The sequence below is a fragment of the Parasteatoda tepidariorum genome, chromosome 7 (assembly GCF_982258835.1).
Source record: "Parasteatoda tepidariorum strain Cologne lab strain chromosome 7, Ptep-v5.0, whole genome shotgun sequence".
In the NCBI taxonomy this organism is placed as follows: Eukaryota; Metazoa; Arthropoda; class Arachnida; order Araneae; family Theridiidae; genus Parasteatoda; species Parasteatoda tepidariorum.
Window position 1 is genome coordinate 29,693,252 of NC_141761.1, and position 18,242 is coordinate 29,711,493.

Genomic DNA, 18,242 nt, shown 5'->3' on the forward strand with positions numbered 1-18,242 from the left:
TACGCTTGAATTGACGAATGTCAACCGAGGTGGGCATTGAAAAAAAAAAATCTCAATAATCACTTTTGTTTTTCATGTTTGACTTTACGTTACTCTATGTTTTCTCAAAAACTATACAATTTAGAAGTTTGAAACTTTAGCAATTTGGGGTATAGTAACCTTACTTACCGGCGAAGTTAACTTTACTTACCAGCGTATGTTCGCCAAAATAAAGCCTTTAATTTCAAAAAATCACTCTCAATATATTTAGCGAATAAATTATGCAAAATATTTTCGTGTAAGTCATACTGTATTGAATTAAAAAACAAAAGTTTTAAAAGATAAATATTAATTTAAAGCGATATTAAATAGAAAATATTTCACTTAATTTTAAATTTTATTATTCCCAGAATGTTATTATTATTTATTTAGATAATGAATTTGATGAATCATGAATGTATTAATAGTCTACAGCAATTCTGACTGTATCCATTTTTAAAGATGAAAATGTCTAATAAGTGCCTACCGAAATGATGTAACAAAAAAGTGTAAAAATATCAACTGTGAATTTTAGTTGAATTTAATTTAAAATACAACAACGAAGCTTAAGTGTAAAATAATAGGAAGAATCGATAAATCTATAGGTAAATAGATAATAAATATAATAGTTCTGTTATTTAAGTAGACATCGCTGAACTTAAAGATATGTTAAAAAGAAGAAAAAAATACTTATAAAAAAAATTACTTACCAACCAGTTCCTTAAAAAAAAAAGGATAAGAAAAATAAGCAAAATTTTGAGAAATAAAAAGCACAAAAATAAAAAAATGTTTTTGATACTAAGATGTTTGCTTCAAAATTTTGATGAATTCAACTGACGATTCACTTTGGAAACATGAGTTCAGATTAAAAATGTATTTGGATATTTATTACTATGCAATTAGAAATTACTTCTAACTTTAAATAATATACAAGAATTGATTTTGTGATTACATAAAATTATTAAATTCGCTTTTGAGAAAGCTAAACTTTAGTTCTTTAGAGCTACTTCAAGAATTCAGTGAATGCACAAAATGCATATTTTATATCCAAATACACATGATATGATTTCAACCATTTAGTTTTGAAATAAACTGAACTGTATTGGAATAAAACAATCATTTTTGTTAACTTTTTAAGAAGCCACAAATTAGATTTTAATATGAATTGCAATATACAAGTTAAAAATATAAAATATAAGTTACGAATAAAATGACGATTAAACATAAATACAAAATAAATCATTTTATTATTATAATTATTATTTTTTAGAAAAAGGTAGGACAAAAGAATGTTTCGCAATTATTAATTTTCTTCTACTTATTTTTCGCTGTGGCTCTGAAATTGAGACTTAACTGACAATTTTTAATTGTGATGGCTAAAACATTTATGTTAAATGTTTTCAGAAATAAATGTTGTATAATATATATATATATATATATATATACATTAAGTTTAAAGTTAAACTATGAAATTTACTACCATTTTCAATCTGCAATGAAAATCTTCTGATAAATCGAAAGACGTTGGGAGGAATATATTTTTAAAATAATAATAATAATAATAACTTTAAAGAAATAGCATATATAAATATTTAGTCATTATTCTCAAAGTAAATTTGTACTCTGAATATTGCAAAGTTCGTGTCCATGACTTTAATGTGAGGCAATAATATGTTTTGTGACCAAAATTCACAAATGCACATAAAGAAAAAAATAATAAGAGGGAGAAAAGTTTCTCTTTTTCTCTCTCTGTCTCTCTCCTTTGTTTTCAATTTTCCACAAAATTAAGTAGCGAAATGGAGCAAAAATAAATATTATAAACTTTAAATTTTCTTGGTTCTCGTTTTTTTTTCTTAAATCACTTAACCGCTAAAATAATAAGAAGTTATTTTCTTAACTTAATCAAATATTTCCTATATTTCTTTTCGCATCTTTTATTCTCTACATGGACTTTTGCTATCTCAGAATGAAACTTTTGTAAAGTCACTAAAACAACTTTCAAGTTTACTTGATTTGATATGCTGCTAATTTTGAAAAAAGTTGTTACATTTTTACTCATGTCTATACACCGTTGTTCTATTAAAATAATGTGTGACAGTAAAAATGGATTAATAGAAGTAGTCTTGTCTGTTGCACTGTCTTGTCAAATACTGATAAACACAAATGAATCACAAAACTAACATAAAAAAGTCACAAGAGAGGAAGGGAAAAAAAAGGAGAAATGCACTAAAAATGCACTGGAAAAGAAGAACTGAAAAATTTGCAAAAGTTAAATATTACTTATTTTTTAAAATATAAAGTCGAAAAAATATTATTTGTACAATATTAGATCCGTAGGTGGAGGGAGAAGTCAAAACTGTATAAACTGTATAGAATAGAATTGTGAAACAAGCTAGGGTTCACAAAGGACTGTAGAGCAGTAGAAGAAGAAAAAGAAAACCCTATACAATAAGTGTAATGATCGATTTTTAGAAAAAATTTTAGAGGTGCTGAAGAGTGAGTCTGTCAAATAGCATGAAGTGAGGACAGAGTGGATGATTTTTCTGGGATGTACTTTTCTTATTTTTTGAAACATAAAAATGAAGTATTTGAAATGTTTTGTATGTTTAAAGAAAGGTATGAAAATTTAATGAATAAGAAAATCAAAAGATTCAGAACAGATAACGGTCTAGAATTTGTCAATAACGAGATTGATAGTTTTCTAGAAAAATACGGGATCATACATGAAAAAACAGTACCGTATAATCCTTCGTCAAATGGACGTGCTGAGCGAGCCATAAGAGTATTAGTAGAAAGGGCTAGAACATTATTATATGAAAGTGAATTACCATTAAAATTCTGGGCTGAAGCGATAAATTTTAACACTCACATTTCTAATCTAACACCGCGTAAAAATAAACAGAATCTTCCGATTGAAATATGGTCAGGAAAAGAACCTAAACTTAACTACTTAAAAGTATTTGGATGCGTCGTTTATTTTCATATATCTAAACAATTCCGAAATAAATTTGATGTTCCGGGAAAGCGTGGGATTTTCGTCGGTTATTCTAGAGAAAGGCGCGCTTATAGAATATATGATGTTGATAAAACTATTGTAATTGAAGAGCGATCTGTTAAATTTAACGAATCACTAAGAGGAAGTAAATTTCTAACAAACAAAAATGAATGTAATATATGGAACATTGAGGATTTGACCCAGTTTAATATAACTCTACCCCAGATCGAAACTGAAACCCAAAACTCCCCTCCAACTGAATCAAGCAGTGAACATTCTTTTTCTCATAAATCGTCCCAAGAAAGTGCTGATTCACAAAATGAAAATAATCAAAATACTCCTGCATTAAGACGTTCTGAAAGAATTAAAAATAAAATATCAGCTAACTTAGATAACTTAGCCTTGAAAGGATCATCTATTCCTCAAAATTATGACCAGGCGATAAATAGTAATAAATATTCCGAGTGGAAAACGAACTTCTTTCGATGGAGAAACATAAGGTTTTCGAATTAATTGAGAGGCCTAAGAAGGAAAAAATAATAAAAAGTAAATGGGTGTACACAATTAAAAATGACAACAATAACAAAATTTACAAAGCGCGACTGGTTGCAGCTGGATTTAATCAAATTAAAAATGTTGATTATTCTGAATCATATTCACCTGTGGTAAATATTGAATCATTCAGGTTATTAATTGCTTTAGCAGCAAAATTGGATTTATTTGTTAAATTTTTTGATATTAAAACTGCATATTTATATGGTGATATTGATGAAACTGTATACATGGAAATACCTCCAGGTTTTGAAGATAAATATGGTAAAAATAAAGTGTGCAAATTAAATAAAAGTATTTATGGTCTACCTCAATCTGGTAGAAATTGGCATATAAAGTTAAAAAATGAACTTAAAAAGATTGGTCTCACTCAACTTGCATCTGACAATTGCGTATTTACTAAAATTAATGATAATGACTTTTTCGCAATTTGTGTATACGTAGATGATTTGGTAATATTTTCTAATAATTCAAAACTATACAAGGAAATTATTTCAAAACTTAATCAAACATTTGAGTTAAAAGAAACAACTAATGATTCAAAATTTTTAGGCATTGAGATTTCACAAAAAGAAAACGGAATTGGTTTATCTCAAACTCATTACATTGAAACTTTAATGAAAAAATATGGTTTGGAAAATTGTAAGAAAACAAATACTCCCATAACTAAAGGTGAAGATAGATGTTTTGATCCTACTGATGATTTAGTAGATCAGACTGATTATCAGGAAATCGTCGGTGAACTTTTATATTTAGCAAATAGAACCCGACCAGATATTGCTTTTGTAACTAGTTATTTATCACAATTTAATAAACGTCCAGAAAAAAGGCATTATGTTTTGGCTAAAAGGGTTTTGAAATATTTGAACGGTTCAAAAGATAGAATCTTGTTTTATAGTAGAGAATTTGGTTTTTTAAACTGTAGTGCGGATGCAAGTTGGGGCAATGCAGAAGGAGGAAAATCTTTTTCAGGTTGTGTAATTATGATAGGTAATTCTCTTATAACATGGAAAAGTAGAAAAACAAAGATGTGTAGGACTATCAACATGTGAAGCTGAATTATTTGCTGCAGCTGACACAGCTCGAGAACTTACTTGGATAATAAATATGTTAAATGAACTGAACTGTAAAAAAATTATTGATGCTCCTGTTACTATGTTTTCTGATAGCCAAGCAGCTATTGACTGGTTGAATAATGGTAAATCTTCTAACAAAACCAGGTATGTAAACCTTAAATTTCATTTTGTGAGCGATATGATTGAAGATAAAATTTTAAAAACTGTTAATAAGAATACTAATGATATTTCTGATTTTTTAACTAAAGCTGTAACTTTTGAGAAGTTAATTTTTTCTTTGGAAAAAATAAGTTTAATTTGAAATTTATGTTAAGAGAGTTAATATTTTTTATGTGTATATTGTTATATGTGTTAAAAAGTAAAATCCTTCTCGCAGGGGGAGATTGTTGTCATTCCCTGGGAAGGATAGCTACGAAGTCTTTTTCTTTTTATACCGCCAGATGGCGTTCTTTTTAAATTTGTATGTGTTTGTCTGCTTTTTGTTAATAAACTTTTACTTTCTATCTGAATCTCGATCCACGGACTACACATATTATAATTGTAACTTGAAAATTAATATATATCTTGTAGCATTTTATATTTTTTAAAATATTATTAATTCATTTCCCCCCCCCCAAATGTAAGAAAAGGAATAGTTATATATATATATATATATATATATATATATATATATATATATATATATATATATATATATATATATATATATATATATATATATATATATATATATATATATATATATATATATATATATATATATAAAACAACTTTGTCGAAATACTCACGAATATATGTCAATATGTTTGTTATACATTTTTACTAGTATTTGTATATATTATCATATACATATTTTTGCTTTTACATGTCTGTATTTATTTTGTTATCTCTTATTATCTCTCTTTTTTTTTCTCCTTAATAAACGTTATTTGGATATTATTTAGTATTTATTTTCAAAATTATCAAAAAACTACTCATTAGTTTTCTGAATCAGAATTTTCATCAAAAACATTTAACTGTTATTAAATAAAATTTTTATTTAACATCACTTAAAATTTTGACTGAAAATAATTTTATTTTCAAAGAAGAAAATAAAATTATTTTCTTCTCATACATACATAATAAAATACATTTTACTTGTGTACACACTGATTTTAAAGTATATAAATCAAAAGTAATTTCATTTCACCTTTTTCATTTATAAATTACATTTTTCGCCAACTCATATGCATAATATATATATATATATATATAATTTAAATTTCTTATTTTAATTTCAGTATTAAACCTTTCATTTCATTTTTAAGAATTTAAAATAAGAAAAAGAAAGCTTTATAAGTAAGTACCAAAAACTTTGTTGAATTAAATTTCGTTAAACTCATATGTCTCAATCAAATTCAATGCTCGCGGCACGGTACCAAATTCCAAAAATATTTTATTGCTTTAAATAAAAGTAATGTGAGAAAATGCAAGAAACAACATTAAATAAAGCATACTGAGAAAAAAAAAATTCTGAAACCAACAATTTGTTAAATATTTTGAAAAAATTGAAAAAATTTAAAGTTTTTAAAAACGCTAAGGCATTTTCAAAAATTGTGATTTTTTAAAATTTTTTTTTTTCAATAAGTTTATTAAACACTGCCGCAACAAACTGTGCATGGAATAGTAAATCTATTCAATAGTTTTTTTTTACGATCTTTTTTCTGTTATAATGCAAAAAAAATGCGTAAAAATAAAAATTTTGCATTTCAAAATTTGATTAAAAAAAATTATTGCTTACAAAGCTATTCCACGCACAGTTTTATTTCTTACACACTTTAGAACGCTCAGTAAAAAATTTAAAACTCTAAGTCAATATTTAAAAAAGCCTTAGCATTTTGAGTGAAACAAAGTACCATAAAAATTAATCAAGAGAAAAATACAACTAAAGTTTTACAATTAAAAAGGCACATGGTTAAAATACTTATACTTTATTATCTAATGAATATTTTTAAACATTGTACATATCATAACATTTATATAAAATTCAAAGTATTCAATTCATTTTTTAAATAGTTCTCAGCTGTTTGAAAGTCACATACTGATAAAAAAAAAGTTGAAAAAAAAGCCAATCTTGACGATTGATAGTTTGCTTTAGAAATTTTTTATAACAAATTTTATAACACTATACTTATTTAGTTACACTATACTATACTTATTTATTTACTTTATATTTAAAATATTTAGTTAATTTATACTTAATATTTAAAAACTTCCTGCTTTATAGCATATTCCTTCTTTTTCCTTTTCTTTTTTTTCTCTGAGAATACGAGCCATCTTTATTTTTTTTGGAGCTAAAATGTATGAAACAGAAATTTTTTTCTTTCGGAAATAATTCCTGCGGACTCTGTCCGGATTTATTTTACCAAAGTCTGTGTTCGATAATCTCAATTTCTGTTCATTTTTTCCATTTTGCAATAAAGAGTCATCAGTTTTACACCATCGCTTAGCAGCCTTTCCTTGATTTGATAAGCATGCACGTTTTCGCCGAGGCATTTTCTTTTAAAATATAATTAACAATAATAAAACAGAACGTACTGAAATAACAATAAATAAAACAACTGGTCTTGAAAAAAAACGTTTTTTGTAAAAGGAAGTAACGAAAGTGCAAGATGAATTCAAACGAAAATAAAACAATCAATGTAAACATGAATAAGATATAGACATACAACAACAAAATATTATTTTAAACTGCTTTTAGCTTATAGCTTACTTCTACCAATTATAACTCAGCTATAAATACTTATGCTTTAATTTTGCTGCTAAAATCTTACACGAAAAAAGTTTGTTTACATTGTGACACGCCCCTTTTGACAGTTGAACACGTCAATTGAAGAGTACAATCTGTTTTAAAAAGTGGCATAACTTCTTTAAAAATTGACGAATCGCTCTGAAATTTTGAACATATATTCAGAAATGTTTAAGCTTTTAGAAAATGCAATAATAAAAAAAAATCGATATTTTGGTCGAAAATTAGGTACTGTGCTGCCTTTACGAAGAATCAGCAGAAAAGTTACGAAGAATCATTGTAATCCAACGAAACCATTAAAACAAAACTTAATGTAACTTATTAGTGTTAGTCAATGATTGTGTTAGGTTTGGATAGTGATAATTTTCGGCTACATCACTATCCATCCTCGGAAGTTCCTACCTGAGTTTATCCCCATGCCATAATTATCTGCAGGTGTGTGAGGCCCACCTGCCTCACACACCTGCTGACACTTCTATCAGTTCAAGATCGACTGCCGCATAAAAATGTTAAGCGTATGCGCCAGAATAGCGAAATAAAGCCAAATCTAGATGGATGAAACTGTTGTCCGCCTTCTTATGAATGACGCGTAAAATAGTCGTCTTCAATGATTTTAGTTACAAAAATATTGCAGCTAAGAACATGCAAAAAAAAAATGGCGATGCCCAATAAAAACAAGTACCACCGTCAAAATATCTATACATAAAAAATATTTCTTAATGTGTGTGTGTGTGTTTTTTCTTTTTTTTTTTAAATTTAGAACTACAATGTAAAAATTATTTTGACAATTAAAAATTTTCTTCATACGTTTCTAATATGATTAATTATTAATGTTGTTCAAATGAATTCTTAATATAAAAAGTAAACAATCTCTCTTTTTAACGCCGTAATTTATCTTTCCTGAAAATTAAAATTACATCAATATAGTTTTATAATGAAATATTCTACCACAATCATGTTTATTAATTAATTACAATTATATATTTTTTCTATGCAATTCTGTACACTGATGATGTTTTTAAAACACAACATCTTAATGTCATATATATACATATGTCATCTTAATGTCATCTTAATGTGACTATCTATATATGACATCTTAATGTCATTATAACAGTCATATTTGTTTGAGATTTTTGATCTAGTAAGGATTTTTAATCCTTAAGTAATTTTAAAGTTATTTTAGATTTTTACTTATTTTACTTAGTTATAATAGAGGTACTTTTCATGTTCAAGGATTCTTTTATCAAATTTTGAACTATGAAAAACTATCTCCATCTTGATTGCTAAAAATTCTATATTGACAACACGCGGTGGTACAATCTTTAGGGGTTGCTGAAGAGATGTTACAAATGCCCATCGCCAAATGTTTGGCGATGGACATTTGTTAAAATTTAAGAGTCCCCACTTCAAAGATCTATTCATAACAATACATTTTCCCCTTTGACACATCGATGGATCATATCTATTGTTATGACCCTCAATCCCACCTTCAGGTTGGAAAATCCTAGGATGGACAGAGCACAGCCCATTTTTTTAGCACTTAACGGACCACCCTAGTTAATCGGCACATTAACTAGATAATCTGTATATGACTGGTCCCGCAGTGGACTGATCCCGCAGTGACACGGTTCCCAGCAGATCACCGAAGTCAAGCATCACTGGCTACGGTCAGTGTGAGGGTGGGTGACCACTTGGATCAGTCTGCGTAGGGACCGAGGGTGTGCGGTATTGGTCCTCGTTAAACTGTTCTACCGTAAAGTGCTCGACTTCACGAGCAGGTCATCAGGATATCGAAGTGGGGGTGCCATCCCCTTTGCAGAGGATCAAAATTATGATGGCATGTCATCGGATCATCCTCAGGGGTGTTTCCCAGACCGTCGCCAATAGCCCATCGTGCAGCTCTAGTGCGACGTAAATTAACGACAGCAAAAACTGTAAAATGACTGATTTCTACAATTTAGCAGTAACACATAAATGTTGGATATTCAGACATATTCATAATACATTAGTTACGTAAGGTATTATGTAAGCCGCACTCACAACAATTGAGGACAAGAAATGGAAATCGTACTAAGTACCACAAAAAAAAAAAAAAAAAAAAAAAAATCGCAATTTCTTTTTTTTATGGAATAATGTCCTAAAAACCAAGCTAAAAAAAGTAGGGAACGCCCAAAGTGCCAACTCCAGTAGCAAAAGTTCAAAACTTTATGGAAAGATTGTGCTGGTTGAAACGTGGCATGCGCAGTAAAGTGGAGAACGTCTTAAGTGTCGTTTGTCTTCAGTTATTAGACTCTCGTCATTTTGTTCATGTACAATAAAAATAGCACTATAAAATTAATAATAATAACAATAAAAATAGCAATAACGAACCGTGGTGGCTCAGGGTATAGAGCGTTCACCTTCCAATGGGGTGAACCAGGTTTGAATCCCAGCGATGGCTGGTCAATACAAATTCCGCACCCGGCTCTCACCGACCTCAATGTTGACATAAAATATCCTCAGTGGTAGACGGATCATGGGTTAGAGTCGGCTTGAGTCAGGCTAACCGTGAGAGTTAGTTCCATTAAAAAGTCCTCCACGAAGGCAAAATTTATATCCCAATACTTGATCCAGGAGTTCCCTTGTCTTCTGAATTGAGTTCAAAATTACAAGGCTACGGAGTTGAACATTAGTAGTCGTAAGCCCAAAAATTGGGTCGGCTGTTCAACTCTGCTTATAAAATAAAATAAAATTAAGAAGGTCTTTAAAAGCTAAGCGTAAGGAAGTTAGATTAATAAGTAAGGTGTTGTTAGCTACAAATCCAAAGAAGTGAAATGGAAAACGGCTTAAGTACCAAATAAATTTTTTTGCGAACGTTTTTCATTTTTCAACACTCTAGAAATTTTTTTTTCTTTGGATTTAGATCATTTTCCATTTCTAATCCACAATTTTTTTTCATGATATTATCAATTTGTTTAATTCGATTAAAAAAATCGTTAAACCTATAACTTTATTTATTTATTCATTTTTAATGCAACTAAATTTAAGAAATGTGTTTTTACTTTTTAGATGATAGACAGAGAAGGAAAACGAGAAAGAACTATCGAAGGAATAACGAGAGAGATAAATGCTCGTGAAAAACACCCCGAACAAAAAGTTGATTTGGATAATTCCAATTTGTTAGGATCCTCGGAAGAAGAAGAAGACCGTTTTCCAGAGGAATTCATATCTAATTTTAATTCTGATTTTCCAGAAGAAGATGTGGAAGATGAAAATGAGGAGACATTATTTGATTTACACTTTGTGGACAACTTAAAAAAAGTATCAGAAGCATGTTAAATTGATTACTGGATTTTAAGTACATAGAAACCATTAACGTTATAGTATATTTAAACATATATCTATATAGAATATTCAAATAGAGTAAAACCTTGATTAAGTGGACACACTTGGGACCGAAAAAATGTCAGTTTACGAGAAGAATACCTAAATAACGAAGTTTAATACCGCAAATTGTTTTTAGGATAAACAATGACATAGAAATAATTAAATAATCTACAATAACTATCTACAAGGATATTTATTGAAACTTTATAAAAAATAATTTTTTCCATACAAAAAGAGTAAATGAAAAAGTTTGATATAAATACATGATTCTAGATGTAGCTACAGATAAATGAATATAATTTTCTTATTAACGAAGATATTCAAGTTAGTCATGCCGAAGAGGAGATCTCAGTCGGTTTCAATTATTAGGTTTCCACCCCTAACCCATCACTTGATAGGAAACGTGGTTAATACCTCCTTGAAAGTAAACCTCTCGTGATTAACAGAAAAAAAGAAAGCAATGCATAACTGTAAAGCACGAGGACCTATGGAGTTTACAAATTCACAATTTATCATCTACCAAGTGTCTGAATGAATGTACAATTTATATGAACAACTCAAAGAACTATGTTTCTTTCTTTTCAACCCAGCTGTGTTAAATACGGCCTTCAAGTTAATAAGAAAATTAAAGAAATTTTCAGTGGAGAGGAAGTGAGGTAAGCGAAGATAGCTCCTTTGAGATACTAATATTTATTAAACATATTTACATTTATATACAAGTTGGTTTGATTTACAAGAAGCATCATCACAGCAGGTGATGAGAGAAATACTGACAGGCTGTCATGTGCGTGCTGGTATTTATACAATTCTAATATGATGACGTCAGAACTCTTATTTCAGTTCACTTCAAAAATAAGTAAAAACACAATTGATTAAAGACAAACAGATAACAATATGAAATAAACTTGATTTTACGATGAGCGGCGAACCTATCACCACACAGTATCCCCCCAGTGACAAAGTCACGATACCAATAATGATTGTTTAAAAACAATCATAAAATACAAAGTAGTAAATTCAAATATACGTCTTAATTACGAAGAAAAAAAATCTAACTTGGAAATTGGAATACAATTAATAGATACAAAATATTTAGATGCTTTTATATTCCATACTCTTTAACAAAATATTTTGGGAAATGCACACGGCGACCAGATTTTGTAACAATTTGCTTTTCTTCCTTTGTTGGAGATAATTGCTTTTCGACCATTGGAATTTTATTTATTTTTAATATCTCAGAAATTTGAAAAGCTGGTTTAATTCTATCTATTGAGACAGTTATTTTCTTACCATGAAAATCAATAATAAAGGTTTTATCAGAACGTTCAATTACCCGGTGTGGTCCGGTGTATGCAGGTGATAGTGGAGGACGAATTTTATCTACTTTTAAAAATACATGAAAACAAGATTTTAAATTAGAATTAATATAGAACTTATTTTTACTGTGTGCTGATGCTGGTACAGGACTTAATTTTCTCATTGCGGCCATTAAATTTGTAACATAATTTTCTGTTACTGGTGGAGATAAAGAATTTGAGTTTAAAAGATCCGAAGGTAAACGTAAGGAAGTACCATAAACAAGTTGTGCACAAGTTGCATTAATATCAGCTTTTAAAGCTGTGTGAATACCTAATAAAACAATTGGTAAAATTTCGGTCCATTTATTATTTTCCTGTGCTATTATAGAACTTTTAAGTTGTCTATGAAATCGTTCTATCATTCCATTACTTTGCGCGTGATATGAAGTAGTATGGATGTGGTTACTGCCTAAAATATTAGTGAGGTTTCGAAAAGGAGTTGATTCAAAATTTCGGCCTTGATCGGTAGTTATAGTAACGGGAGTGCTAAATCTAGAGATCCAACCGTGAATAAGTGCTTTTGCGGTGGTCTCGGCAGTCATATCCGTAGTAGGGATAACTTCTGGCCATCTCGTGAATCTATCTATTATTGTAAGGCAGTATTGCTTACCTTCAGAAATAGGAAGTGGGCCAATAAAATCCAGATGGATATGGGAAAATCTTGCGTCGGGTTGAGCAAATGTACTAAAAGGAGCTTTAGTGTGTTGAAAAACTTTAGCTCGCTGACATTTCTCACAAGAACGAACTTTATTTTTGATATCCACTTTCATGCTGGGCCACACAAATCGTTTAGAAATTAAATTCGTAGTTGAATATATTCCAGGATGAGAAAAATAATGTAAATTATCAAAAATAATTTGCCTGTATGATTTAGGAATAAAAGGTCTAAGGTACTTAGTTGAAAAATCACATATTAAATTAACATCTTCCAAAGAAAAGTAATGTTTTTCTAATTTTAAAGATGAATTATTTGAATTTTATATTTCTTTTAATTCTGAATCTTCATTTTGTTCCTGTTCTAGTTTTTTAAAGTCCATTAATGGAGGTTTTGAAATTGCATTTATTTCTATTCGCGATAGAGTATCAGCAATTGAATTAGATTTTCCTTTTACATGTTTAATATCAGTTGAAAATTGAGAAATATAATCAAGATATCTGAATTGACGTGGGGAACATTTTTCAGGTTTTTGTTTAAACGCATAAATTAGAGGTTTTTGGTCAGTAAAAATAGTAAAACTTCTACCTTCAAGCATGTGACGAATTTTTTTTATTGACGCGTATATTGCCAATTATTCGCGATCGTATGTTGACCAATTTTGCTGACTTTTATTTAATTTTGTTGAGAAAAATGCAATTGGTTCCCACTCATTATTTTGATATTGCATTAAAGAACTGCCGATTGCAAAATCCGACGCGTCAGTCCACAGACTTAAATTAGCACCAGGTTTAAGATATTTTAATAGAGTTGCATCGGCTATTGCTTGTTTTGCATCAGAAAAAGATTTGTTTGAAGTATCGGTCCAAATTAACGGTAAATCAGATTTTTTTGATGATTTGTTAGATTTCTTAATATTTCGTTGTCCTTCTAAAAACTTGGTTAAAGGTGATAAAATATGAGCTGCATTAGGAATAAAGCGTCGATAAAAATTAAATAATCCTAGAAATCTACGTAATTGAGTAATCGTATTTGGTTTTGGAAAATTTAGAATTGCATTAACGCGATCACTTAAAGATTCAATACCTTTTTCGGAAATTTTAAAACCTAAAAATTGTAAACTATTCTGACCAAATAAGCATTTAGAGGGATTTATTGTTAAACCAAAATACTGCAATCTATCAAAAAGTGATTTTAGATATTTTATATGCTCTTCGGGGGTTTCGGAAGCTATTAATATATCATCTATGAAAGCGTAAACGCCTTCCAAGCCTCTAGTTACTTCGTCAATAAAGCGTTGGAAAGTACTGGCTGCATTGCGAAGTCCGAATTGCATACGAGTACTTTCGAATAATCCGAAAGGAGTTATTATTGCAGTTTTATGTACATCTTCATGGGCTATAGGTATTTGATGGAAAGCTCGAATTAAATCAACGTGAGAAAATATTTTAGTTCCATGTAGTTCACTAGTAAAATCCATAATATTAGGAATTGGATATTTATCTTTAACAGTTTGAGCGTTTAAAGCTCGATAATCACCTACTGGACGCCAGTCCAAACTATTTTTCTTGGGAACTAAATGTAAAGGTGATGAAAAATTACTTTTGGATGGGCGCATGTGGCCTAAATCTAACATATGTTGAAATTCCATTTTTGCTATTTTTAGCCTATCGGGCGCTAGACGCCGAGGTTTAGCAAAAACTGGTGAACCAAAAGTTTCTATAGGATATACAACATTATGCTTAACAATTTGGTCTGAGCAAATAGGTTTCGTTATTTCAGGATATTCGTTTAACAATTTTTCATAAAAATTTTCACCATGAACAGTTTTAATTGAAATAATGTCAGAATTTTTAAAAATACAATGAGAATTTTAATTAGTAGTAATATCATTTAAGCAACGTTTTCTAATATTAGGTTTAAGATTAAAATAGTATAAAAAATCTGCACCTATAATATGATTAGTTATATCACAAATATAAAATGGAAAATTAAACTTTCGTCTAAGACCGAAGTCTAAAGTTAACAATTTCTTACCGTATACTTTTATGATGGTTTTGTTCGCAGCTTTAAAAGTTTGTATCGGAGAAAGAGTTTTTTCTTTTTTATTTGCTGGAATAATAGAGCAGTCACTTCCGGTATCCACTAGAAATTGCTTGTTGGATTGTCTGTCTCTAACAAAAAGGCGACAATTTGTTGGAGGCAAGATGTTAGTCGCACTTACTCTTGCCTTTCTTGGTTTTTCTGGTAGATGCAGGGTTTGACACACTTTCTAGCATCCGATTTAAATTTCCGATGATAGAAGCACATTTTGGAGTTTCGATGTGGAGATGAGGATTGGCTTTGACGATTACGAAACTGTGCATAATTCCGGTTGCGAGACCTACTGCGTGTCCGCAATGCAGCTACTTCTTTTCGTAGTGCTTTAACTTCTTCTAAAAGCTCAAAGGTGCATTGTTGGTTTGAAGAAACTTCACTAACTTCACTTGAAGTTGACACTTTCATTACTTTATCAGCGATTTCAGCAGCTCTTGTTGAATTTAGTGAAGGGATTGCGGCCAATATCGACTGAACATGTTGCGGTAGCAGATTTAAAAATAGTTCCAAAAGTAGGGCATCTGAGATTTCGTGGGATTCAGCTCTTCTCTGCATAGTGCGCAAGAGTTCACTAGGCTTTCTGTCTCCTAGTTGCTCTCCGGAAAGTAAACGTCGAATTTCCTGGGACTTTGTTTCCCCGCAGCGTGCAATAATTTCTTCTTTCAGCTTTTTGAAAGGATCTTCTGCGTCAGGAGTTATAATGACGTCCCTTACAACTGCGGCTACTTCAGGAGGAAGATGGGCGAGGCAGTAGTTAAACTTTGTTTTGCTCTCTGTAATCGGCTTCGGTGTCGCAAGCTGGAAAGTTGCTTCGACCATGTGGAACCACAGGTGTGGATCAGAGATATTGAACATGGGAATTTTTACTGCAGATGATTCCGCCATAGTTGCAGTTTCCTATTAATCCAAGAACCAAACACAGGAAAGATCAAAAATAAAAGTTACTTGTATCGTCAGACATCCGGGTCACCATTGAGGTAAGCGAAGATAGCTCCTTTGAGATACTAATATTTATTAAACATATTTACATTTATATACAAGTTGGTTTGATTTACAAGAAACATCATCACAGCAGGTGATGAGAGAAATACTGACAGGCTGTCATGTGCGTGCTGGTATTTATACAATTCTAATATGATGACGTCAGAACTCTTATTTCAGTTCACTTCAAAAATAAGTAAAAACACAATTGATTAAAGACAAACAGATAACAATATGAAATAAACTTTATTTTACGATGAGCGGCGAACCTATCACCACAGAAGCATTGAGAGCATTTAAGTCGTCATTTCAGCTTGTGGGGTTTCATATTCTGTGTCTTCCAGATGAAGAGATGCTGCAGTCCGAATTATTTCACGCGAGCAGTATAATTTTGTCTCCTTGCTTTGCAAAGATAAGGTAAAGTGACATGATTCTTTAGTAGTGAAATAACTTAACAATATTTTTAGTTATGTAAAAGGCAAAAAAATTATACGCTTTAAAAATAGTTTAAAGTAGCATATTTTTTTCTTGGAATTTAAAACAGAAAAAGTTTTTTTTTTTCATATTTAGAAAAATGGTGTCCGGTTTAAAGAGATAAAAAAAAATACCCTTTCAGAGCAAAAATGACTGTCGACGTCCGGTTACGAGAGTGTCCGCTTTGCGGAGAATGTACATAATGGTTTATTCATAGAAGATTCACGGAGAATTAAAAATACGTCCGTATTGTAGGAGTGTCCGTAACGCGAGGTTTAACTGCACATACTATATTCTATATCCGAAAAATGTAAAGCATTCCAGCAACAGTCAGTTTGTCAGTCATAGGGACATGGAGGATAAGTCTCCTCACTATGGAAACCAACAGCATTGGCAAGCATTGCGCTCAGGGTGCCTTTATTAGCCCCATCATCTGAAGATTGGCTGCTATCAAACCACCCAACGAGAGCAAAATCCTGATCCTTCACAATGACAGCCTTAAGAGGAAGAGGAGAAATTTCGTAACACAAATTTTCTTTCACCTCTATAACTAATTTAAAATTTAAAGTATAGAAAAAGTGAATTCAGACAAACCTAGAGCAAACCAATGAAGTTCCAACTGCTGAAGAAAAAAATCAAAATTCTAACGAATTATTGGACGAAAACTTCCTCATTACGTAATCCTCAATTATTCTCTCATATTTTGTATTCATTTTGATATTTTGAAAATTTCTTTTCAGTGTTTTAAACTTCATGGCTTACTCACCTTTTGCTTGAACTCACTTTTTCTACACTTCAAATTATAAATTTTTTTTAGAGGTGAAAGAGAATTTGTGATAAAAAGTTTCTTTTATGGTATAGTGTCCTCTTAACTACTGCCCCATTGTGGCTTATTTCTATGCATTACTCTAATTATATTCTATACATATATCTCAGCACATAAACCTCAGGTTTGTTTTATGTTTGTTTTCGATAGCTTTTAAGGATTTTCCAAAAAATATCAGTAACAAAAGTTTGAAATATTCAATGTGTGAACAAACTGCATCGTGTCTTCCGAAGGCGATTTCAGTTAAAAAGAGATGAAGTTTCCCAATTTTGAATATTTTTTAAAAACATTATCACACTATGTATTGTTAAGAATGTCTAATTCAAACATAATGAAATGGCAGCAAATATAATTTAAATAAAGAGAATTTAAATTAGTCATATTTGTCACAGTTTAGAATCTATACAAAATAAAGAAATCTTTAGTGTAACAAAAATTGCAAAACGAAACAACGTAATATTAATTTTATTGAAAACACTTATGTTTAGAAAAAAAACCAAGAAATAGTGAGCCCAATCAAGCGAAACATAAATCAAGATAAACATAAGTTTGACAAGAACGATAATAATATAAGGTAATGGTACTCAATATTATGAATTTAAAGACATCACATCTAGATAGTTCGAAAATAATGTAGCAACATGACACTTGTGAACGGTTTAATATGGGATATGACCCTCCTTAACAGCAATGAAGGTCTCACAAGGACCTCTTACGCTTACTACTCTTATGCAAATTTTTATAAAATTTTGGGACGATAAATTATCCTCTAATAAACACTTATTCCTGGAAGGTTTCTAGGAGAACAGCATGCTGCAAACATGCTGTTTAGGTATGATCTCATTCACTTATCCTATCCTAAGTATTAAGAAATTCCTTGAAAAGCCCAGCCACGTGCGCCATTTATATAAACTAACTGGGTATCGGTAGTGAACGATCTCATATAGAACTTCAATAAGCTAGCCCTAGAAGTCAATGTTCCTTACAGATCATAGAAGAGAGCCTGTCTGAGCAGGGCAAATTCAGCCTTCCTGTTCAGTCTGAACTATTATT

The 18,242-nt window shown here is 30.3% G+C and overlaps 1 protein-coding gene across 1 annotated transcript; it reads right to left on the reverse strand.

Annotated features, from left to right (window-relative positions):
• Positions 1 to 14,592: 14,592 nt before the first annotated feature.
• LOC147806973 (uncharacterized) lies at positions 14,593 to 15,868 on the reverse strand. The gene has a single exon (XM_087167599.1). It carries the CDS (start codon positions 15,791 to 15,793, stop codon positions 15,032 to 15,034), a length of 762 nt encoding a protein of 253 aa, XP_087023725.1. The 5' UTR covers positions 15,794 to 15,868; the 3' UTR covers positions 14,593 to 15,031.
• Between the last annotated feature and the right edge of the window lie 2,374 nt (positions 15,869 to 18,242).